Source organism: Hyperolius riggenbachi, chromosome 1 (assembly GCF_040937935.1).
Source record: "Hyperolius riggenbachi isolate aHypRig1 chromosome 1, aHypRig1.pri, whole genome shotgun sequence".
NCBI classification, from domain to species: domain Eukaryota; kingdom Metazoa; phylum Chordata; class Amphibia; order Anura; family Hyperoliidae; genus Hyperolius; species Hyperolius riggenbachi.
In genome coordinates, this window is record NC_090646.1 from 442,170,401 (window position 1) to 442,195,326 (window position 24,926).

At 42.7% G+C, this 24,926-nt stretch overlaps 1 protein-coding gene across 1 annotated transcript in view; it reads right to left on the minus strand.

The window, feature by feature from the left end:
* The window catches only part of IRF9 (interferon regulatory factor 9), a 68,289-nt gene that overhangs the window by 4,873 nt on the left and 38,490 nt on the right, over positions 1-24,926 (minus strand). The window contains exons 6-8 of the mRNA XM_068238124.1: positions 17,033-17,080; positions 5,734-6,105; positions 3,437-3,552 (exon numbers count right to left, since the gene is read on the minus strand). Of these exons, the coding sequence (XP_068094225.1) occupies positions 3,437-3,552; positions 5,734-6,105; positions 17,033-17,080 (536 nt within the window). The remainder of the gene's footprint in view (positions 1-3,436; positions 3,553-5,733; positions 6,106-17,032; positions 17,081-24,926) is intronic.

Sequence of the window (24,926 nt, forward strand, 5' to 3'; positions counted from 1 at the left end):
ATATATGTGTGTGTATATATATATATATTTATATATTTTCTTTGTGAACAATAGATCTATATATCTGTATATAGATCTATATATTTTCTGTGCATATATAATATATATATCTATATATCTGTTTATATAGATCTATTTATCTGTATGTATACAGTATATAAAATATGGATCCATATCTGTGTATATTGATCTAAATTTCTGTTATAAATAGTTTGTAAACGCTATAACTTTTACCCAAACCAATAAATATACACTGAATGGGGTTTTTTTTTTAATCAAAGACATGTAGCACAATAAATTTGGACAAAAATGTATATAGAAATTTTACTTTATTTGAAAAATGTTAGCACAGAAAGTAAAAAAAAAAATCATTTTTTTTGACAAAATTCATGTCTTTTTTGATGAATATAATAAAAAGTAAAACTCGCAGCAGCAATCAAATAGCACCAAAAGAAAGCTGTATTAGTGACAAGAAAAGGAGGTAAAATTCATTTAGGTGGTAGGTTGTATGACTGAGCAATAAACCGTTAAAGCTGCAGTGGTCTGAATGGAGAAAAAGTGTCTGGTCTTAAGGGGTGAAAAGACTGCGGTCTTCAAGTGGTTAACCTCTTGAGGACCACAGTGTTAAAACCCCTTCTAAAGATCAGGCCATTTTTTTTTTTTAAATAGGCCACTGCAGGGCCGCACAACACAGCACACAAGTGACTCCCCCCACCCTTTCTCCCCACCAACAGCTCTCTGTTGGTGGGGTCTAATCGCTCCCCAGAGTTTATTTGTAAAATATTTTTATGTTTATTTTATAAATAAATGTTGCTATTATTTTTTTTTCCCCCTCCCTCCCCGCAGATGGCCAATCATGGCGATCAGCTGTCATAGGCTGCTGCCTATGAGAGCCGATCGATCTCTAGTGTCCCAGGGGGACAGCAGTGTCACACGGCTGTCCCCAGTACAGCGCTGCTGAAGATCGCAGTGCTGTACAAGGTAATTAGATGGTGGTTTAGCTGGGAGACTGAAGGCGGAGCGGATGCCCTGATGGGGCTGACGCGGTCAGCAAGCAGTTAAAAGGAAATAAATATGGCAGCCTTTATATCCCTCTCACTTCAGTTGTCCTTTAATACACTCAAAGCCTGGTGAGAGGTAACTTGCTACTTCACTGATCTGACAGAAACTATACAAACCTGGTGTTCAGACTTTGCTTAACCACTGCAGCCCACGGGTTGTTTTCACAACCCGTGTTGGACAAGAAGAATTTTCACATTTCAGCGCTTCTCCCTTTCTTTCCCCAATAACTTTATCACTACTCAACACAACAATCTATACTTTGTTTTATTCACCACCAATTAAGCTTTCTGTGGGTGGTAAATTATGCTAAGTATTATTTTATTCTAAATGAATTTTAATGGGAATAATTAGAAAAAAATGGAAAAAAATATTCCTCCATTTCCGGCCATTATAGTTTTAAAATAAAAGTAAAACTGTGGATAAAAGCCACATATTTCAATTGCCCATTTGTCCTGGTTATTGCAACATTTAAATTATATCCTTACTACAATGTATGGTGACAATATTTTATTTGGAAATTAAGGTGCATTTTTTAAGTTTTACATCCATCACTAATTTAAAGCACATCATTTAATAGTAATATACCCTCTTTACATACATATTTAAAAAAATTATTCCCTTATGTCTGTAGATGTAATTTTATTATTTGGCCACAAGATGTCCTCGCACATTATTTTCTATTACGTACAATAAGTACGCAAATAGGAAGTCATGCGTGGCTGTGTTACTTCGGAAGTGATGCAGGCGTCTCATTGATGCTGGCTATCACAGAGACCTGAGGGGAGATGAATGAATGGGAACAAAATTCCCATTCATTAGTTTAACAATAGGTGGCGGGAACGAGCGGGAGGGATCGTGGTGGCACAATTGCTCCTACAACTGAGAATTAACAAAAACAGTGATCATTCTCGCTGCACCAGTACGGATTTGCTCAGGGGACTCCTGTCACCAATGCCCCCTGTCGCCAGGAGCATCGCAATTGTGGGCTTCCGCCTGCACGATCCTGTGCACAGCCCCGCCCGCAACGTCCCTGCAGCTAGAGCAGCACCAGCCGCAGATGTAAGACTCACGTCCATATGGCTGAAATAGTTAAAGGAGAACTCTATGAAGTGCACTCTGCATGAATAACATTTGCACATTTATACCTTCTAAAACGTTTTCCTCCTTCAAACCTTGTGTGCTGCACAAGTTTTATGGTGGCCATACACACATTAATTTTCCAGTTCAATGGCAGACCCGATTACACTGACTGAAGCTGTTGGGAATCGATTCCCCCAAAATGTCTGGTGGATCCAATTTCGATTGATTTTGCTCCAAAATTAATCCAAAGTATCGATTGGACAGGATGGAAAATCTAGATTCTGATCAGAGAAAGATCGATTCCTACCACACAGTGCACATACATTTTCAACAGATTTCAGCCTGACATCTATTGAAAAAGTCCCGAGACAACAGCCATCTGTTTTTTATGACTTTTGTTGGGTGTGTGTATGGACATCTCAACTCCATTAACAGGAAATAATAGGCAAGAGAGGTCTTCAGCGTGTATGGACAAGTGTACAGCTTCAGCAAGCACAGCAACACAAAGGATACTGTATTATTCGGACCATAAGACACTCTAGACCATAAGATGTACCTAGGTATTGTACCAAAATTGTGAAAGGCAAACTACTACTACGCAGTAGATGATCTGGCTGATGAGATTTCATTTGAACAGCACGAATCTCTAAGTGAAAGATAACTTGCTTCCTCTCTTCAGCTCCACTGTGTACTGTGCACTCTGCCCACATAAGCTCAGCTCTGCCATAAAGGGGCGAGACCGCAGAATGCTTTGGAATCCCACCATGCTCGCGCCGCTGTCTTCTAGTGGGGATTGGGTCGATGGATTCTTTCCCTCACAAGACATCACCAATAGCTAGCTGAAAGCCCCGGAGGAGAGCTGCTTGTGCCTGCATGATGAGGAGTGTGCACAGAAAGGCCCGGGATACCCGGGAAATGTGCATAATGCACCGATGCCAGACAGGGGGTGGAGAGAACGCGGGGTCAGGTGCAGGACTCCCCTGTATGGTAGGGGCTTACCTGGGAGGTGGGAGTGAGTGACAGCTCACCAGCACAGCTGCATTGGAGCCGGGCCAAATAGGAAGTATTCGGACCATCAGACGTGCTGACACCCCCCCACCACACACACACACTTTTGGGGGAGAAAAAGTGTGTTGATTTCATAAAAGTTCCGTTCCAAAGTTAATACTTACGGTACACACTAATCAATATGACTACTAGTCAAAATTGCTTTCAGTTTTGGCTTTAGCCAACCTTTAAGCTGAGCAATGTAGTGACTTACAATATACTGTATGTATATATGAAAAATACGTACCTTTGCTGTGATCAATTTATCTTCAGTAGGGTCTCGGTCTAAGATCTCTTCTCCGAAACATAAGGTGACATGAGAATCTGGAGGGGTCCCACCATGTGTTTTGTATATTTCCAGCTCTGTCCCAAAAAACAAAAAAAATCAATTAAAGGGAACCTGAAGCGAGTAAAATTATTTAAAATAAACACATGACGTGGCTGCAAATGAATATTACATACTAACCTCACCGTCAGTTCCTCTCAGAGGCTCACCATTTTCTTCTTACAGTGATCCCTTCCAGTTCTGACAATATTTTGTCAGAACAGAAATATACCAGTTGCTGTCAGTTATATGTCAGCAGCTGTCAGTTACAACTGAATGTGCAAGGTAATGTCCATGTTTCCCTATGGCTCAAGAGGGCAATATTACAGTTTAACAGTGTGCTGACCAGGAAGCTGTTATGGGGTAATGGCCATGTTTAAAATGAATAATCCAATAAATATATATAGGTAGAACAAATATAAATTAGATATCGTGCAAAGCATCAATGACCATACAAAGTGACAATGTGCAACAAATAAACCTGTGTACAGTAAAATAAGTACACTGTGCAAAAAGTAGCAACAATTAATGTGTACAAAACACGTGTTGATGGGATGTAGGAGGTGCAAAAATGCATCAAGCAGCGCAAAGTGGTATGGAAAAACGGAATACTCACAAGGTACAAGGCAAGAGGGAGAGAGAAGGAGGGGACCCCAGGCTCACATGAAAGCCTTAGTGCACCTCGCGGGAAAGACGCCCGCTTCTGAGGACGCCCGCTTATTGGATTATTCATTGTGTCCACTTTTCTTACCCTGTTTTATCTACCTCATTGGCAATTGTTGAGAGATTGTCCGTATCTATTATGTAATTATCATGCACTGTGTTAGTACTCATCCTATGAATTTTCAGTGCAAGTACATATTTGTTGATTTTCATTTGGGACCCCAGACCCATGTTGTTGTTTTTATATGTTTTTAATAATTGTTGATGGTATAATGTTTTTGTATTGAGCTTTCATATATCTGTCCAGTGTGGTGCTTGCAGGGCTACTTTTTCACTGCTTCTTCCATCCCTCTCCTTAGGTATCTGTTTGTTTTTTTTAGTTCTCTATATACTGGCTTTAATGTTTTTAATGGTGGATATCACATAATTGTGTTGGTACCTTACAGTTAGGAGATTTTTAGTATTTCAAAAAAGTTTTTCTTTGTACGTACGTTTTATACTGTCCATAGAATTTGACTGCCCCCTGTTTAAAAGATATTTACTCCCCTTTGGAAATCGACATATTGTTGGAAAGGCAAGCATCTTGGCTTTCATTTACACTATGACCCATATCTGCACTCTTCCCTAGTTATGGGGTGTTGAATGAGGGGTGTCCACTGCGTCTGGCTGCCAGCAGCAATAACTTGGCAATCCCAATTTCAAGTTCGAAGCACAGTGATCGGGCGAGGGTCCTGGTGTGCACTGTGCAATATCCAAGTGGACATAAGAGTTAGTATAAAAAGTGAAACGAAGGACCAAGCCCTCCCATCTCCCCCTTCCTCTGCAGCCCAGTGAGTGAAGAACTTGGGTAAGGGGACAATGATTCCAGTAAAGCGGGGAATATCACTTTAAAAGGAGTAGACACCAATCATTCAAACCCCCCTAACATAGTGCATATGTTAGGGCACAGTGCAAATGAAAGCCAAAACTCTCGGCTTTCCAACATTATGTAGATTTCCAAAGGAGAGTAAGTATCTTTTAAGCAAAACAAAAGTTTGCTTTCCTAAAACAGAAAGAATTTGCGATAATTCAGGTTGGAGTGAGCTTGAGATGTCTCCCAGAGCAACGCTGCTGAATATATGCAAATTAACCATTTTTAAGCAAGGGGCAGTCAAATTTTAATAACTTTTTTACCTAATTTAACTAGCCTCAGCAATTCTACGCCCCATATGTCCTTTTTTTCCTAAATTAACTTATTTATGCTGCCCTACTTTGACTTTTTGTGCATTTTTTAATTAGCAGCAAGATAGAAAAAAGTGCAGGAGTCAGGACAAATATGAAAACTATTCCGGAAAAGAACAGCTGAACATTCCCCAGAACCACAATTATTTTCACACTGCGCAATACTTCTGTAACACGCTATTTTACAAACTTTTCATAAATCAACACCAATAGCAAATAAAGGATTCTATCCCAAAACAATAGCATGTGGTCTCCTCCTGCATAGCACAGGTCATTCTTGATTATGGGCGGCCCTGTCTGACAACATATTTTTCACATACTTTGCTTACTCTTACCTCGCAGGAATTTCTGTAAGTCAAACAGTTTAACGTGTTCATCTCTTTCCAGTTTGTTAATAATTCCTTGATTATTTGCACATGGTCCGGTCCAGAAAATGCGCCCAGAACACATTTTTTGTCGCTGAGCAAAGATTCCGTGAGTATTGCTAGCCAACATAACTCCAGCTTGGAGGAATGAGAGAAGATTCTTTGTCTTGTTACATATGTCTGTGCCAAGTGGCTCACGTGGTGGTGGGAGAAGGACATGCTCCATGGATCCAGCAGAGTTCTGAGTTGGACCTTTAGCAGACAGCTTACATTCTCCACTATGTACCAAGGTCTGTAATATCTCCACCCCGCTGTACATCACTGTAATCTTCATGTCTGAAACTAAAATATAATCCTTACATAATAAAGACCAATAAAAGATGTGATGCTGCAATAGTAGAAAGCCTCCGAGAGATGCATAGGTTCATTAGGTTAACCTAGTGGATATGCTGCTATAAAAATATAGTTCAGACACTCACAAATCTGTTGCAGTTGATTTTATTCATAAAACCCCCTTTTATAGTCAATGGTTATGACAAAGTCCCCACCCAGTCAATAGTATATTAAGACCAGGGGCGTAGCAATAGGGGGTGCAGTGGTAGCGACCGCATCGGGGCCCTTGGGCCAGAGGGGCCCCGAAGGGCCCTCCCTCAACTACAGTATTAGCTCTCTATTGGTCCTGTGCGCCTAATAATCACTTCTATAGATACTTTGAATAGTGGTAATCATTAACAAGCTGTTCCCCATCCCCTTCTTGCACCTCTGACACTGTACTTGCAATTGGCAGGTTTTGGTGCGCCATAGCAATTGTTATGTATAGAGTGCTTGGGGGGGGGCCCCATTGTAAAACTCGCATCGGGGCCCACAGCTCCTTAGCTACGCCACTGATTAAGACACAGGAAAATGTCAACAAATGTAAATATCTGAAATTTGGCCAGCAGCAGCGTGGTCATATGACTAATAGCTGCTCGGGGGGCTATGATACTATACTATGATACTATACTGATACTATGATACTATATAGTGAGCCAATTTTTCACAATTGAACAAAACCTATCAGTTGTACACTCACTATTGGGCAAGGGGCTAAGTAAAACCTTCATAAAATATGTCTTGTTTTAGAAAATTAAATAAGCGCAGGTGAAAACTAGTAAAGGTAGTATACAGAAATTATTTGCTAATTAGGATTTTAAACCTCAAGCTTATACAAAAATTGATAAGAAGGAAAAGACAGAGTATTTGCAAGCTATGGTACAAGGGCAGCCACATTTCTTCCACACGCGCCAACGCCAGAGAGGATTTGATCTTCAATTAGATCAGGATCTGCATAATCATGAGCTGAAAGCCAATTACTCCAAATTTTTTCCTGATAAGGGAACCCGATGTGCATATATCACTTAGGATATAACTAATTACCAAAGGATACATGAATCAGATTTAGTTACCTGGGGCTTTCTCCAGCCCTTGAAGCTTATGTGTCCCTCACCACAGCTTCACTCTCAGCCAGTCTCCTGGGATCACCTACATAGCGGCCGCCGACTACTGGGCATGCGCGGCCGGGAGTGTCCTACGCATGCACAGAAGACGCCGGCCTGTTGGCTCCTGCTACAGAGGGGACCCCAGGAGACTGACTGAGAGCAGAGCTGCAGTGAGGGACACATAGGCTTCTAGGGGCTGTAGGAAGCCCCAAGTAAGTAAATCTGACTTTAATTTATTTGCTTTATGTATTCTTTAGGCTAGTTTTACACCTGGCCATTGCATTGCGAAGTCCGCCCCCATCGTATAACAAAAAAGGTCATTTATATGACCCTACAGCAGAGTGCCCCGATAGGGTCATATGCATAGCGTCGCCCACACACAGCCCTCGCCCACTGACGCACTTCCTGCTGGACAGGACGTACATCACTGGGATTCCCCGTTGTATTCACGTCATTGCATGCATGCATGCTGCACCGCCAACAAATTACTCTATCAAGCAGAATGAAACATATCGGTCGACCCCAAAGAAAATTGGCTGATGTTCACATAGTTTTGACCAACACAGAATCAATGCCTTGGTTTCAGCGCATGTAACACTGATACAAAAAAAGCGACATGTTTGATCGTTTAGTGAAGGAGAATCGACAGGGTCCGCATGTAGCATGTGGGCCACTAGTAACTAGTAAATTGCCAAATAGTGTCGATCTCTTAATCGCTCTATGGAAAATCAAGTCATGTATGGGCACCTTAGGAGGATGATTCACAAAGCTTTTTCTCATGAATTATCTCACTTTATCTGTTTCTCGCCTTAAACGACTGCCATATTTATTTCCTTTTAAACAATACCAGTTGCCTGGTAGCCCTGCTGATCTATTTGGCTGCAGTCATGTTTGAATAACACCAGAAACAAGCATGCAGCTAATCTTGTCAGATCTGACAATAATGCCAGAAACACCTGATCTGCTGCATGCTTGTTCAGGGTCTATGGCTAAAAGTATTGAAGGCCGAGAATCAGCAGGGCTGCCAGGCAACTGGTATTTGCAAATAAATATGGCAGCCTTCATACTACTTTTGTTACAGTTGTCCTTTAACTATATAAAAAATTTTAAGTACTCAACAAGTAAAAATGTATCAAAATAATGCAAGAAAAGCAATATACAATTTAAATTAATCAGAAACCATTTGTTTTAAGTGTTTGTTTTTGTTTTGTTTTTTTTGTTTGGAAAATGCTGAATAGTTATTTTAAAATGTAAAAAATATGTAAGGGATATCATTCATGAGATAAGTTTTGTAAATTAACCCTTTGTGTGGTGTACAGTTACACCTTGTAATGCCTGGGGGGTATACTTTCTGACCACCCAGCGCAACAAGGCTAGTAGCTGAATAATGGAAGAGTCTACACAGGTTGCCCAGAGCAACTGCAGCTCTGGGCTTATGATATTCCTACAAATAAGACACAATGGCAGCACGGTGTGATGTTGCGCTGCCTATGGTCTGAGTAACCAGACAAAGAACGAACAGACAGACTGACTGACTGTTGCCCACGGCGGATGCCGTCTGAGCCTCTGGCTAAGTAACAAAACAGATACAAGAAAGAAAGACGGAATGCTTGCAAGACTAAGCGCTGCCCTAGCAATAGGGTGAATAGCTGAATAATGGAAGAGGCTACACAGGTTGCCCAGAGCAACTGCAGCTCTGGCCTTCCGATACTGCTACAAATAAGACACAATGGCAGCGCAGTGCGATTTTGCGCTGCCTACGGTCTGAGTAACCAAAGACGGAACAGACAGACTGGGCGGATGCCATCTGAGCCTCTGGCTAAGTAACAAAACAGATACAAGAAAGACAGACAGAACGCTTGCAAGACTAAGCTAAGCGCTGCCCTGGCGATAGCAAGCATTTAGACAGGTACAAAACAGGACTATAGATTGGAGCGTAACTAGTAGCAACCGAAACTCACAGTCACGTCCACAGAAGCAGAGCAAGCAGGTTAACAACCAGTCACCAGCAAGCATCCACACAGGGAAGGCTACAGGAAAGAACGTAACTAATAGCAACCGCAGCCTATAGTAACATTCCCAGAAACTAGAGTAGCAGGAATACTACCAGTCACTAACGTGGTGATGGCAGAATACAAGCTATCAGGATAGTGGACTTCACTGACCCACCGCGGATGCAGCGAACGTCCATCAGGCATGGAAACAAGGCAATAAACAATAATACAGAAAAATAACAAATGACTCAACTAAGGCCCCGTTCACACTTGCGTTTTGGCAAGTAAACGGAACGGATCCTGATCGGATCCTGATCGGATCAGGACCTGATCCTGATCGGAACCGTACGGTTCCGATCCGGATCCGATCCAGTCCGTTTGTATCAGGCATGCATCAGGCTGCCATCCGGATCCGTGGGCAAAAAATAGCGAAATTTTTAGAAAAAAATGTTGGGGTCAGCAGAAGGTGCACCTGGTGCACCTGTAGAATCAGGTTCCTCCGCTGTAGGCCTCACCTCCACCTCCGACATTCTGCCAAACAGCTCCAGCACGTCTGTCACTGCTGCTCCACTCCAGACATGCTTGGCCCATGTGTCCCCATCCGAAATGGCCGCTTGGATACGCATAGGAAGTGGGGTAGAACGTCAGGTTTTAGTAGGCAGTGTGTTCTGTGCCTTCCGTTCCCCATTGGTTACTGTGTTCCGGATGGTGCTGTCAGGCTCAGGTCCGGCTCCGGTCCGGGTGCGTGGGCTGGAGATCCGGACCCAAAAAATAGCGCATGTTGGAAAACTGTCCGGAGTCCGGATCCGGTTCGGCTCCGTACTGTACGGAACGTACGTATATGAACGTCCGCATAGCCTTTGCATTGCTATGCGGAACGTACGTTCCGTTTGTACAGTATGCGGTCCGGATCAGATCCGGAAAATCCGGATAGCGAACGCTAATGTGAACCGGGCCTAACGGATAAATATATATTAGCAAGTCTGCATATATATTTATCAAAAACTATCTAAAGCACAAGTAATAAGGTCTAATTGAACTACAATACCAGATCTATTACAGAGTGACAAAGTGCCCAGCAGACCAGCGTACTGACCGTTATGTCGGGCAGAGTCTGAAATGAGAGGCAGACTTTTATGCCGGCATCAGTCAATGGATGCAGGTATGCAAATTTCCACACACCTGAATGGTAATCATTCAATCCTGAACTTGCTTGATTACCATTTGCTAGCTGAAAGACTATCATAACAAATACATCCAGTACTATGCAACAACATGCATGCAGGAAATCCAGGGCTATATGGCTGCAGTTCAACTGCAGCAAACCATAGGAGGAATCCTGACAGCATCCTGAACTGCTCTGAACTGCAGAGTGATTGCAAATGACAATAAGACTCACTGCGAATGCGCAACCGAATGCAAGCAGACAAGTCAGAACTGCCCAGTTGTAGCTCCACTGCAAGGGACAGAACATGCTACAGGAGAGATTCTGACAGTACCCCCCTGCTTTAAAGGTGGCTTCCAGATGCCTATAGAATCTGGCATAATTCTCCTGAACTACCCAAACCAGAAAATCAGATGCAGAAAATCCAGCAAACTGATCTGACTGATAACTCATGAAGGTCGGGACAGAAAGACAAGACCAAATTCTAGAATCAGTCACACCAAGACTGAACCAATCAGAACCAGAACCTCCAGAACCATGCCCATCAGTACTACAAGCCCCAGTGTGATACCCATCAGAACTGTGATTTTCCGGAAAAGCCCCCCGAAACTCTCTGAGCGATACCCACCACCTTCCAGGGACTTTCCAAAAATGCCAAACCTTTTAATGCAATGCCCACCGGAACTCTCATTTCCAACACAGTACCCACTGTCGAACCAGTCCAAGGCACCAGGACAAGTTTCCTCAGAAATCTTCCAGAACACTTTGAAGCTCCATAGAGATCCCAAGAGGTTAAAACGCCCTTTAGGCTCACATGGAAAACTATCAAGAACCCCTATGGAACCTAGGGCAATTCCAGAGTCAGGGTTACAAGGACAAACACAGGGCTTTCAGGGACCAGAACCATCTCTGGGCATGCAGGCAGACTGGCAATATCAGAACATGTCACCACTAAGGAAGCATCTGAGTACGCTGACACACAAGACACACTTGGGCATTCTGGCTCACAGAGCACATCTGGGCACACTGGTACAAGAGAAACTTCTGGGCATGGCAAGGAACTGCGGACCTCAGTCAGTCACAATAGGACCGAAACCAGGACTGGGCAGAAAATCATCATGATTAGACTTTACAGTTACTGGACTCTCATTAAAGAATGCAGAATCAGACTTAGGTGTCACTGATTCCACCAAGGTTATTAACAAGTCATGTTCATGGGCATTAACAGGACAGGACAAATCTTCTGATGTATGCACTGAACTAGATATAGTCTCCACAACTTCCTCTGAACTGGACAGAGACTCATCACCACTCATCACCTACTACACTGGATTGGAGCTCCAAAAGAGCTGCAAAACAAGTCAGTATTGCAGCAACCCCCACTGAACTGGGCAAGACTGATAAACTCACTAGACAGGAAGGGGACTCTGGAACCTCTGCCAAACTGGACAGAGAACCAGAATTTTCCAAGATAAAAGGCAGGACTTCAGGAACAATCACTAAACAGGACTGAAATTCTGAGACTTATATTATTTTTACCAGAGAGTCAGAATTATCCATGTTACAGGGCAAGACTTCTGAAACATTCAGAGGACAGAGCAGGAGTTCCCTGGCTGCTACAACATCAGACAGGGATTCAACAACATTAGCTACATTGGACTGTGTACTTTGTAAGGCAGCGTTTTTCAACCGGTGTGCCGCGGGATGTTGCCTGGTGTGCCGTACAGGTCTGGCCTCTCGCCAGACCTGTACCTACTGTAGGGTGCAAAAGGGGGGAAGCAGCGCTAGAAGGAGGGGCAGTGGAGGCAGCGGTGGGGAGGGGGAAAATATCCTCCCCCTCCCTTACCTGGGACCCCTCCTTCTGCCTCTCTCCCCCTCCATTTAGCGGTGGCAAGTGCGGCTCGGCGGCGGGGAGGCATGCGGAGAATTACTCACCACTTCCGCGTTCCAAGCGCCGGCAACGTCATGTCGTCACACATCTCCGCCTTCAATGCCGTCCACTGTGCTTCCTGATTAGCGGAAGCACAGTGGGCGGCATTGAAGGCGGAGATGTGTGACGACATGACGTTGCCGGCGCTTGGAACGTGGAAGTGGTGAGTAATTCTGCGCATGTCTCCTCGCCGCCGAGCCCGCACCTGCCACTGCTAAATGGAGGGGGAGAGAGGCAGAAGGAGGGGTCCCAGGTGAGGGAGGGGGGGATATTTCCCCCCTCCCCACCGCTGCCTCCACTGCCCCTCCTTCTAGCGCTGCTTCCCCCCTCCTGGGCATCTATACTGGGGGGAACTGTACTAGCTATACTGGGGGCAATTAAACTAGCTATACTGGGGGCAACTAAACTAGCTATACTGGGGGCAACTAAACTAGCTATACTGGGGGCAACGAAACTACCTACACTGGGGGCAACTAAACTAGCTATACCGGGGGCAACTAAACTAGCTCTACTGGGGGCAACTAAACTACCTACACTGGGGGCAACTAAACTAGCTATACTGGGGGCAACTATACTAGCTATACTGGGCACTATACTGGGGCACTACCTACCTATACTGGGCACTACCTACCTATACTGGGCACTATGCTAGCTATACTAGGCACCATGCTAGCTATACTGGGCACTATACTAGCTATCTGGGCACTATACTAGCTATATTGGGCACTATACTAGCTATCCTGGGCACTTTACTGGCTATACTGGGGCACTACCTATCCATACTGGGACTATACTAGCTATACTGGGGCACTATACTAGCTATACTGGGGCACTATACTGGGGTAACTATACTAACCATACTGGGGCAACTAAACTCCCTATACTGGGGCAACTATGTTAGCTATGCAGCCGCACCCCAGCCCCCCCATAGCACGGCACTGTCCACTAGGTCATGCAAACACCCGCGTGCCCACACACACACACACACACACACACACACACACACCCCGCCGTTCCCCGGAGAAAAATATGGTCAGAAAGTGTTCCCCGGGCCGGAAAAGGTTGGGAACCACTGTTGTAAGGCATCTAACACACTTGCTGATGAGGACAATGCTTCAATGGCTTCTGCTTCACTGGACAGAGATTCATCAAGTTTTACTAGAGCAGACTGTAATTCTAAGACAGCTGCTAAACAGGTGAATATTACTGCAACACCAACTGAAGTAAGTAGAGCCTGAGTCTTCTGATAGAGATCTTGAAGCATCCAAAGAACTGGGTGAAGCATAACTCTGCGACCTCAGCGTCACTGGGCAGGATCACTGAACAATCCATGTTGCAGGGCAGAACCATGGAAGCACCTGCTGGACAGCATAATGATTCTGTGACCTGAGCTTCACTGGACAGAACTACTGAGTAATTCATGGTACAGGGCGAATTTACTGGAACATTTTCTGGATAAGGCAATGATTCTGTGATTTCAGGTTCACATAACAGATGCTCTTAACCATTTACGGAAATAGAGCAAGGTGCTGAAACAGGAGGATCAGGATACAGAGTTTGCAAATCTGAACCACAGTTCTTCAACTGTGAAGTTGGAAAATTCAGATGCTGGGGTTCTAAGGTTACTAAACATGATTGCTGAGACTCAGGAACTGATGTAGTGCCTCTATTGGTGTCTGCTGAATCATATGGCTTGCAGGATGCAGAAAAAAAATAAGTAGGAATTTGTTTGGATTTTTTCGCAAAACGTTTGCAATCAATTTAACAAATTCCAGGGGGTCATCAAAAACCTCCTCATTTTTATCAGCAACTTCCTCAGCCCAAGTTCTCATCTGGCTATCAAACAGGTATGACACAATAAACCTGGACTGCTGAAATGCTGTAGCTGATCTGAAGAAAGAACACAAATTACAAATTTTGCAATTCTGCAAGAAATTAAAAAAATACTTATTTCTGCCATTATAACGGGCTAGAGAAGTAAGGTGTGCATCTGGAACAAGGCTACCAGGTGATGTCGTTGCTAGGGGCAACGGAGAGACAGAATTGATATTGGTTACTGAGTGTTGCTCACACTGACTCCCAGAGCGATCATTCAAGATATCATTCCATGCATCAATTAACGGAATCACAAAGTCTTGCACACACAGCTTCATTTCAATCAAAGAAAAAGTGGACTCAATGCATGCATGCAAAATTATGTCACTCTTAGCAGTGTAAAATTCATAGAAATAGTCTCGATCATTGTCCAATTCATAAATCAAAGCTTCAATTTCCCATTTTTCAAACAGAGGATCCCATTCATTCTTGTCAGGAACTAAACAATTATTCTGGGCATAATTTACAGCTTGAACAGTCTGCAGGAAGCTAGCTGGAGTGGACTTGGCTTGGTTTACTTCTGACAGAGAATCAACTTGACTAACTGAATTATTACTAGGAACCTGATGCATGGTTGCTAAGGGCAATAACAAAACAGAATGAGCATTTTTCTTTACAGAAGGTAATTGCTTAGGGATTCTCAGCATCACAGGATCAAAAACGGAATGTCTTAAAGGGGTTATTTTGCGAAAAAGTAGGCAGTTAAAAAATGTGACAGATGACAGGTTTTGGGCCAGTCCATCTTTGTAAGGGGGATTCTCAGGGCTTTCTTTGTTTTCAACAGCATTTCCTGAACAACAGTTGCAAAATCTAACTGACATAATAGTGTGCAAGTGATTAGGGAGGCCGGCTGGTATCTTGCTATTTTGGCAGTTAAACTGCTGTTCAGGAAATGCTGTTGAAAACAAAGAAAGCCCTGAGAATCCCCCTTAAAAAGATGGACTGGCCCAAAACCTGTCATCTGTCACATTTTTTAACTGCCTACTTTTTTCGCGAAAGAACCCCTTTAAGGTATTATGACTACGCAAATGACTGGTTGCTATGGGCAACGACACTGCAGTTTGAGAAAGCTGATTGGAATCACCTGCATCCTGATTGTTTTTGGATGCAGCTGACTGACTAGCTGCTAGGAGTTCATTGAGAGGATGAGGTAGTGGAGATATTCTTAACCAGTTATGGACCACAAAGGCTATAAATTCTAGAGTAGTGTGATTCAAAACATCAACAGCCCAATCAAATAGTTTACCTTTGAACAGAGTGTAAACTATCTGATCAGCCCAAGTAGAAAAAGTTGTGGCCTGAAAATCTGGGTTTAACAAAAATCTAACCAATTCTGGCATACATTTGCTTGCTGTTTCACAGTCAAGCTTTTCAAATCTTTGAAAAAACAAGGAATCATAACTCACTGTGTCAGAGCCCTCCTCTATGTGGGTTTGTGTTAGGCCTGACATAATATAATGCCTGGGGGTATACTTTCTGACCACCCAGAGCAACAAGGCTAGTAGCTGAATAATAGAAGAGGCTACACAGGTTGCCCAGAGCAACTGCAGCTCTGGCCTTCCGATACTGCTACAAATAAGACACAATGGCAGCGCAGTGCGATTTTGCGCTGCCTACGGTCTGAGTAACCAAAGACGGAACAGACAGACTGGGCGGATGCCATCTGAGCCTCTGGCTAAGTAACAAAACAAATACAAGAAAGACAGACAGAACGCTTGCAAGACTGGCGATAGCAAGCATTCAGACAGGTACAAGACAGGACTATAGATTGAAGCGTAACTAGTAGCAACCGCAGCTCACAGTCACATCCACAGAAGCAGAGCAAGCAGGTTAACAACCAGTCACCAGCAAGCATCCACACAGGGAAGGCTACAGGAAAGAACGTAACTAATAGCAACCGCAGCCTATAGTAACATTCCCAGAAACTAGAGTAGCAGGAATACTACCAGTCACTAAGGTGGTGATGGCAGAATCCAAGCTATCAGGATAGTAGACTTTACCGACCCACCGCGGATGCAGCGAACGTCCATCAGGCATGGAAACAAGGCAATACACAAAAATACAGAAAAATAACAAACGGCTCAACTAACGGATAAATATGTATTAACAAGTCTGCATATATATTTATCAAGAACTAGCTAAAGCACAAGTAATAAGGTCGGAGTGAACTACAATAACAGATCTATTACAGAGTGACAAAGCGCCCAGCAGACCAGCGTACTGACCGTTATGTCGGGCAGAGTCTGAAATGGGAGGCAGACTTTTATGCCGGCATCAGCCAATGGATGCAGGTATGCAAATTTCCACATAGCTGAATGGTAAGCATTCAATCTTGAGCTGGCTTGATTACCATTTGCAAGCTGAAAGACTATCATAACAAATACATGCAGTACTATGCAACAACATGCATGCAGGAAATCCAGGGCTATCTGGCTGCAGTTCAACTGCAGCAAACCATAGGAGGAATCCTGACAGCATCCTGAACTGCTCTGAACTGCAGAGAGATTGCAAATGACAATAAGACAACCGAATGCAAGCAGACAAATCAGAACTGCCCAGTTGAAGCTCCACTGCAAGCGACAGAACATGCTACAGGAGAGATCCTGACACACCTATTTGTTCCCACATTTTAAGATGAACTTTGGAATGCTAATCTTGTCTATTGCGTTTGAAGCCAATGAAAGCAGTCTGATATCAGATATATGACACACTGCACACACTCTCCATGACATCAACTGGATCAGCACAGACCTGCAGAAATGTATGCCTGTGATATATTCACATATTATATCATCCATTTGACAATTACAGTTGTTTAAATAAATACCTGTGTGTGTGATTTGTTGCACTGGCATTTCTAAGAAATCTGCGGAAACTGGAAGACATAAACATTTAAATTAAAGTTATAAAAAATATATAGATACTGTATATGTTTAATGAGAAACAAAGCAATTATATTTCTCAAACTCCTCCTCAGAGATACAATGTCTATTGTTCACAATGGACCTTATACTTGGTGGGGGAATTCAGTACTTTGTGAGATTTCAGGAATGTTTAGGTTGGATTCACAGTGGTCAGTTGCATAACGCATGAGTTATAATGACTTGGAACCGCAATGGAGACCTGCCATAGACTTTAATGCAAAGCGTGCATGCGGCAAGTTAGAAAAACGCAATCCGTTACTGTGAACAGGCCCATCAAAATGTATGGGCAGTGAGTTGACATGAATACTTTGTCTGCAATGAAACTGAGCACTGTGAACCTAGCCTTAGGATTCGTGTTTAAGGGTTCAGTGGCTGATAACCAGCTACCCCTAGTGAGCAGTGGACTATTGTCCTACCAGGATATGACTCACTGAGTTACTCAACCGCTGAAAAGAACAGAAGGGTGAATCTGCAGTGTGGAGAAGGAAGGCAGTGGGGAGGCCAAGATATATATAATTCAAACACCACCCTGTGTTGTTTCAGTAGGTTTTTGTAAGGGTTTTTTCGCCTTCCTCTGGATCAACAGGGATATGTGAGGGAGCAGGCTGGTGTTGTACTTTGTTCTCTGGTTGAACTCGATGGACGTATGTCTTTTTTCAACCAAAATAACTATGTAACTACAGTGGTGTGAAAAACTATTTGCCCCCTTCCTGATGTATTATTCTTTTGCATGTTTGTCACACTTAAATGTTTCTGCTCATCAAAAACCGTTAACTATTAGTCAAAGATAACATAATTGAACACAAAATGCAGTTTTAAATGATGGTTTTTATTATTTAGTGAGAAAAAAAACTCAAAACCTACATGGCCCTGTGTGAAAAAGAAATTGCCCCCTGAACCTAATAACTGGTTGGGCCACCCTTAGCAGCAATAACTGCAATCAAGCGTTTGCGATAACTTGCAACGAGTCTTTTACAGTGCTCTGGAGGACTTTTGGCCCACTCATCTTTGCAGAATTCAGCTTTATTTGAGGGTTTTCTAGCATGAACCGCCTTTTTAAGGTCATGCCACAACATCTCAATAGGATTCAGGTCAGGACTTTGACTAGCCACTCCAAAGTCTTCATTTAGTTTTTCTTCAGCCATTCAGAGGTGGATTTGCTGGTGTGTTTTGGGTCATTGTCCTGCTGCAGCACCCAAGATCGCTTCAGCTTGAGTTGACGAACAGATGGCCGGACAGTCTCCTTCAGGATTTTTTGGTAGACAGTAGAATTCATGGTTCCATCTATCACAGCAAGCCTTCCAGGTCCTGAAGCAGCAAAACAACCCCAGACCATCACACTACCACCACCATATTTTACTGTTGGAATGATGTTCTTTTGCTGAAATGCTGTGTTACTTCTATGCCAGATGTAACGGGACACGCACCTTCCAAAAAGTTCAACTTTTATCTCATCGGTCCACAAGGTATTTTCCTAAAAGTCTTGGCAATCATTGAGATGTTTTTTAGCAAACTTGAGACGAGCCTTAATGTTGTTTTTGCTTAAAAGTGGTTTGCGCCTTGGATATCTGCCATGCAGGCCGTTTTTGCCCAGTCTCTTTCTTATGGTGGAGTCGTGAACACTGACCTTAATTGAGGCAGGTGAGGCCTGCAGTTCTTTAGATGTTGTCCTGGGGTCTTTTGTGGCCTCTCGGATGAGTTTTCTCTGCGCTCTTGGGGTAATATTGGTCGGCCGGCCACTCCTGGGAAGGTTCATCACTGTTTCATGTTTTTGCCATTTGTGGATAATGGCTCTCACTCTCACTGTTCGCTGGAGTCCCAAAGCTTTAGAAATGGCTTTATAACCTTTACCAGACTGATAGATCTCAATTACAGTACTATTGTTCTCATTTGTTCCAGAATTTCTTTGGATCTTGGCATGATGTCTAGCTTTTGAGGTGCTTTTGGTCTACTTCTCTGTGTCAGATAGCTCCTATTTAAGTGATTTCTTGATTGAAACAGGTGTGGCAGTAATCAGGCCTGGGGGTGACTACAGAAATTGAACTCAGGTGTGATAAACCACGGTTAAGTTATTTTTTAACAAGGGGGGCAATAACTTTTTCACACAGGGCCATGTAGATTTGGAGTTTTTTTTCTCACTAAATAATAAAAACCATCATTTAAAACTGCATTTTGTGTTCAATTATGTTATCTTTGACTAATAGTTAACGGTTTTTAAAGAGCAGAAACATTTAAGTGTGACAAACATGCAAAAGAATAAGAAATCAGGAAGGGGGCAAATAGTTTTTCACACCACTGTATGTAACTATGTTTTACATAGCCCTGGCTTGACACACAAACTTGTGGCTTTGCTCCTTGCCTGCATCATTAAGCTGTGACCCATATTGCGCATGCACCCAAAGAGAGAGTGGAGAATGTACCAGGAGCTGTGTCACGCTGAAAGAGAAGATACAAGCATGATGGAAATAGGGCAGGCAAAGGACCAGAACAGAGAGCAACGGGAAAACAGAACAGATATACAACAAGGGAAGCCAGAATGGATCAGAGGGTGTGAGAGGCAGGGCAGGGTCATTAGAGGTACATAAGGCTTTTGTAAACACTTTGAGGAGGATGTGGGAAGGGCTATGTGCGTCATTATATATTGAACAGGGAAGACTAAAGCTGCAAGTGTATACAAGGCTTAACACTGATTATGTATTACATATAGCCACCTCAACACAGACATGTTGTACTGGCAAACGTTTAATGAAATGTATACATTTTAAATTATACCTGGTACCCTTATGTATAATCTTGTAATGTTAAAGAGGAACTCCAGTGAAAATAATGTAATAAAAGAAGTGCTTCATTTTTACAATAATTATGTATAAATTATTTAGTCAGTGTTTGCCCTTTGTAAAATCTTTTAAATCCCTGATTTACATTCTGACATTTATCACATGGTGACATTTTTACTGTTGGCAGGTGATGTAGCTGCTGCATGCTTTTTTGGCAGTTGGAAACAGCTGTAAACAGCTATTTCCCACAATGCAACAAGGTTCGCAGACAGGAAACTGCCAGGAGTATCACAGTCCTCAAAGTTTCTTGCAGGAGGGGTTTCACCACAATATCAGTCATACAGAGCCCCCTGATGGTCTGTTTGTGAAAAGGAATAGATTTCTCATGTAAAAGGGGGTATCAGCTACTGATTGGGATAAAGTTCAATTCTTGGTCGGAGTTTCTCTTCAAAGTCAGTGGCCTGTATGCAATTCACTTTTTCACCTGACTTTTCTCCCAGGAGATAATTTTTCTTCTTTGATTTAGAATAACTTTTTATCACTTTGCAATGGAAAAAGTACCAAAAAGTAGGAGGGAAAGTACTATCAAAATTATTTTGAGTATTTTTTTGCTTTCTGGTGGTTTAAAAGACATTTTATAAACAAGTTTGAAAATTTCAGCTAGGAGAAAACTCAGGTGAAAAAGTTAATTGCATATGAGCCAGTGTGGTTTTACCAGTGTTTCACTTTAATATCCACACTGACTGGATAGGATCACAAGGATTAATTAACAAGCACAAAGCCTGTTCTTACATTTTCCTGTAAGCAGCAGAAATGCCAGATCACATAACCAAGGAGGAGTTGCCTGGTAACCTAGAGCTTTAGAACTCATACCTTTTGGGGCAGTCTATGCATTGCTCTGTTTTGCTGACTACAGGCTGGCTGTCAGACACTTGTGGTGTATAGAGCACAGTATTACATAAAGTGAAACTTGTACCACTTGCTAGACATTGCTGGAGAGGGGAAGGATGACCCAGTAGTGGAGAGACATGTCTGGTGCACTCTTTGGCTTGCATCTGACTCATTTACATGTGAGGTTTTTATGTCATATGTTCTCCTCCTACAGTTTTACACTGCTTTGCTGATATCTGGCATGGCTGTAACCACATGGGTCCCTGAAGCTGCAGTGGAAAATAAACTACTTGTCTGCTTATCACCTGACTTTCCAAACAGCTAAGTTGGCCAGCTGGATACAAAGTATTTAAAACTAGTGACCTTAGCCCGTTTAAAAATGGGCTAGGACTGTCACTGTGCATGCACCCGCTGTGCGCGCACATGTCCGCCGCGCGCATGCCCATTCGTCCACCCCTTGGCCTGTCATCCATTGCCGCGTGTCACTCCCTTTCAAAAGGGACACACACACGGACATGGGACGTAGAGACACTTAGGGATTATTATAGAGGATGTGCACAGCCCATATCTTTTGAAGGAATACATACATAGCAGGTACAAACATTATATAGTGCTTATGGAACATACAAAAATGTGTAATAGTTATCATGGCTTGGTGCACACCATCATTCTACTTCTGGCATTTACTGATACTGTGTAGGCCTGGTGGTGTATGGTCCAGATCATAGACAAATCATTCTTAAAGCACACCTGAATTAGTGTTCCCCTGAGCCAACCGAAGCTCCTGTGAATGAATGAACATGCCTGGATTCAGGAGGCATGTTGACTCATAAAAGTGAAAGTAAAAAAGTAGTTAAAAAAAGATAGTATGCTTCCTGGTAACTTCCAGGAGAGTGTATAGTGCCATCCAGTGGCTAAAAAGTAAAATTTAAAGACCAACTCCAGCCAGAAAAAGGTCTGAATGACAATACATATACTGTATATAGTCTAGGCACAGTGTACAGTTAGATGAACATATAAAGTTTACATCTGGTACATCACAGTGGATAGAACAGACTCACATTTTTATCTGTAGCAGCACTTCCTTATTTCTCCTAATGCTGAAGCTTTGTGTCTCCCCCTCCAGTCTGGTTCCCTCCCCTCCCTTCCCTGCTCTCTGCCTGCCTGGATCAAATTACTTCTCTTTTCACAGGGTGTAACAGAGAGGAGACAAAGGAGAACTGCTGTAGCCTGTCTTAGCATGTCTGTTTGCAATAATTCTTATTTCAGATGTCTGTCTGTCTGCCTAGACTAGATCACATGGACATGAGGGGTGGAGTTATGACATCAATCCCCCAGCATCCTTTGCACCTATGGTTTGGAAAGAAAAAAATATGCCAGGGCCCAATTTCTTACTGAGGGCGGGGATTTCAAGACCATATGTTGAATACGGACCCTGGGGGTGGGAAAATCACATTTTATCATGTGTGATTTTATACACAGTATCTTGGCAACTTATTAAATTTAAAGCAAACTGTAATTTATAATTTATGTACTCTTAAAAGTAGAAAAAAAATACATTTAATATTTATCAAGAGCCTATTAAAACGGGGGAGTGTACTAATATCTGTCAAATTCCTTATTTGCCATACATGGGTACATTTAATAACTTTTACATCCTTTATGCCAGAGGTGCCCACACTTTTCCGGCTCGTGAGCTACTTTTAAAAATTAGCAAGTCAAAGTGATCTACCTATGTACAATTTTAGGAGCACACTTGTATATACAGAATGGAAAATGTACTGGGGTCGGGATCTACCATGAAGGCCTTCGCGATCTACCTGATGGGCACCCCTGCTTTATGCTTTCTGTAGAGTAGTACTGCACTAGTTTTCCATCAGTGTGTGTGTGCACTGGTCCATTCTTCCTTCTCTCTTCCTGTGCCCTAGAACCAGTGAGATGAAGTAATGTATTTATAAACCTGTGCATAAACCTACATTCACAATAAAATCTGTTACTATCCCCAGGGAAGGTAGGTTGATTTTCAGTAATATATAACAATCAATTATCATAATATAAGCAGCATGGTGGTGTAGTGGTGAGCACTCTCGCCTTGCAGCACTAGGTCCCCAGTTCAAATTCCAGGACACCATCTGCAGGGTGTTTGTATGCTCTCCCTGTGTCTGTGTGGGTTTCCTTCAGGCACTCCAGTTTCCTCCCACATCCCAAAACATACGGATAAGTGAATTGGCATCCCCCTAAATTGGCCCTAGACTACAATACGTACACTATACAATATAGACAAATGACTGTGGATGGCTATGGTAGTGCAGCAATTAGATTGTGGTCCCCTCTGAGAGACAGTTAAAGTGAACCTCCGGACTAAAAATCTACTCAGCAGCACTGAAAAGCCTTGGTGTTTCTTTAACACTTTCACAGCACCAGAACTTTGTTTCTCTTGTACAAGCCTCATTTTTAGCTGCACAGAAGAAAACTGCCCGGGCTTTTTTCCCCTGATGCTGTGCAAAGCATGATGGGATTTCTGATTTTGTTGTTCTTGTTCTGCTGTTTTGGTGCAATTTTTTTTTTTTTTTTTTTTTTTACATTTTGAATTTGGCATTTGAAGCCTAGCGTGTGCAGCTGGGAGGGGTTATCAGGACACAGGACAGTTGGAACTGTGTCTCCTGCTCCTTGTCACCTCCTTTCAACCAAAAAGATGGCTGCCCCCATGACAAAGATGGCAGCCCCCATGAATCACAAACATTTGCCTGTTCTTTTAAAACAGGGTGGGTAAGAGATTATATTACCTATCTATTCTAATTAACATCACTAATGTAACTTAATGACAGTATGTTTGTTTAGGCTGAAGTTCCCCTTTAAGTGACAAGACAATATACTCTGGACAGCGCTGCAGAAGATGTCTGCGCTATATAAATACTAAATAGTAATAATATATTCCCTGCGCTTTTCATAGCTGGTAGAATTCCAGCCTTTTTGTCATTTTAGATTTGCATAGAGTGAGCAGGGATAGAACGGCTGTCACATGCATTGCTGTCTATCTCCCCACTGGAGATGGTGAATGAAATGCAAACAATTCAAGCTTGCATGGAGATGTAATGCAAATTTTATGCAGTATGATATTAAAGGGACCCTGAGTTGTCACTTAAAAAAGCAAACCGGACTTTCCTGAGGCTTGCTCCAGCCCACCATAGCCCGTGTGGTCCCCGGCATCCTCCTGGCCCCCTCCGCAGTCCCGCTGGCGGCTCTGGTAACACGCCGACATTGGGTGAAGTTGCGCATGCTCGTCCTCGCTACGTAGCTGTCATGTCATTGTGCCGCTGCCGTAAGTCCGGTTTTCTTTTTTAAGCGACAACTCAGGGTCCCTTTAAGCCATTCAAATTTATCAGGAAGTGCTTATGATTGGCCTATTCCCAAGCTGCACACAGTTTGCATGATATTTTCAGGAAAGTCGGTATGATTTATTGAATTATTATTTTTTCCTGATAATGATTTGAGCTAAAGGAATTATATTTGCGGTAAAATCGCACGATTCTAGTGCTATTGCGATTTTACCGCAATTTTAATGTAAATCATTTATACATGCTTAATTTTTTTTTTACTAATAAGGTACAATTGAAGTCTCTAGGTTTATAACTTGTCATTATTTCTTTCATTTGCTTTTCAAATCCACTCTAGAAAAAGACAGGGTAGAGCAGATTTCTTGTTGTGGGCAACATCACCTGCTTCTTTCCTAGAACAGCTTGTTATCCACATGTGAACATGACTGTTTACCTGGCTAATTACAGTTACGGAGTATATTCCGGTAAGCTTCTATCTGATGCTACGTACACACATGCGACAACGATCGTTCGTTGTCAACGACGAACGATCTTTTAATTGACGAAAGAACGACCGAAGTAAAGTTAGTTGTAAAAAGTGTGTAACGATCACATCGTTAGAACGAACGTTACACCACGTAAAAGCACTTAATGCGCCTGCGCATAAAATTGTAAAGTTCCTTGGAGAAAAAGTGAAATGCGCATGTCCAGCCTGGTACGAACGATCGTTTCCAACGATGTACCACTTTTGCTAACGATCGTCGGTGGTAAAAATCCGCCAAGACAGAACTTTGTTTTGTAGCGATTTGCCT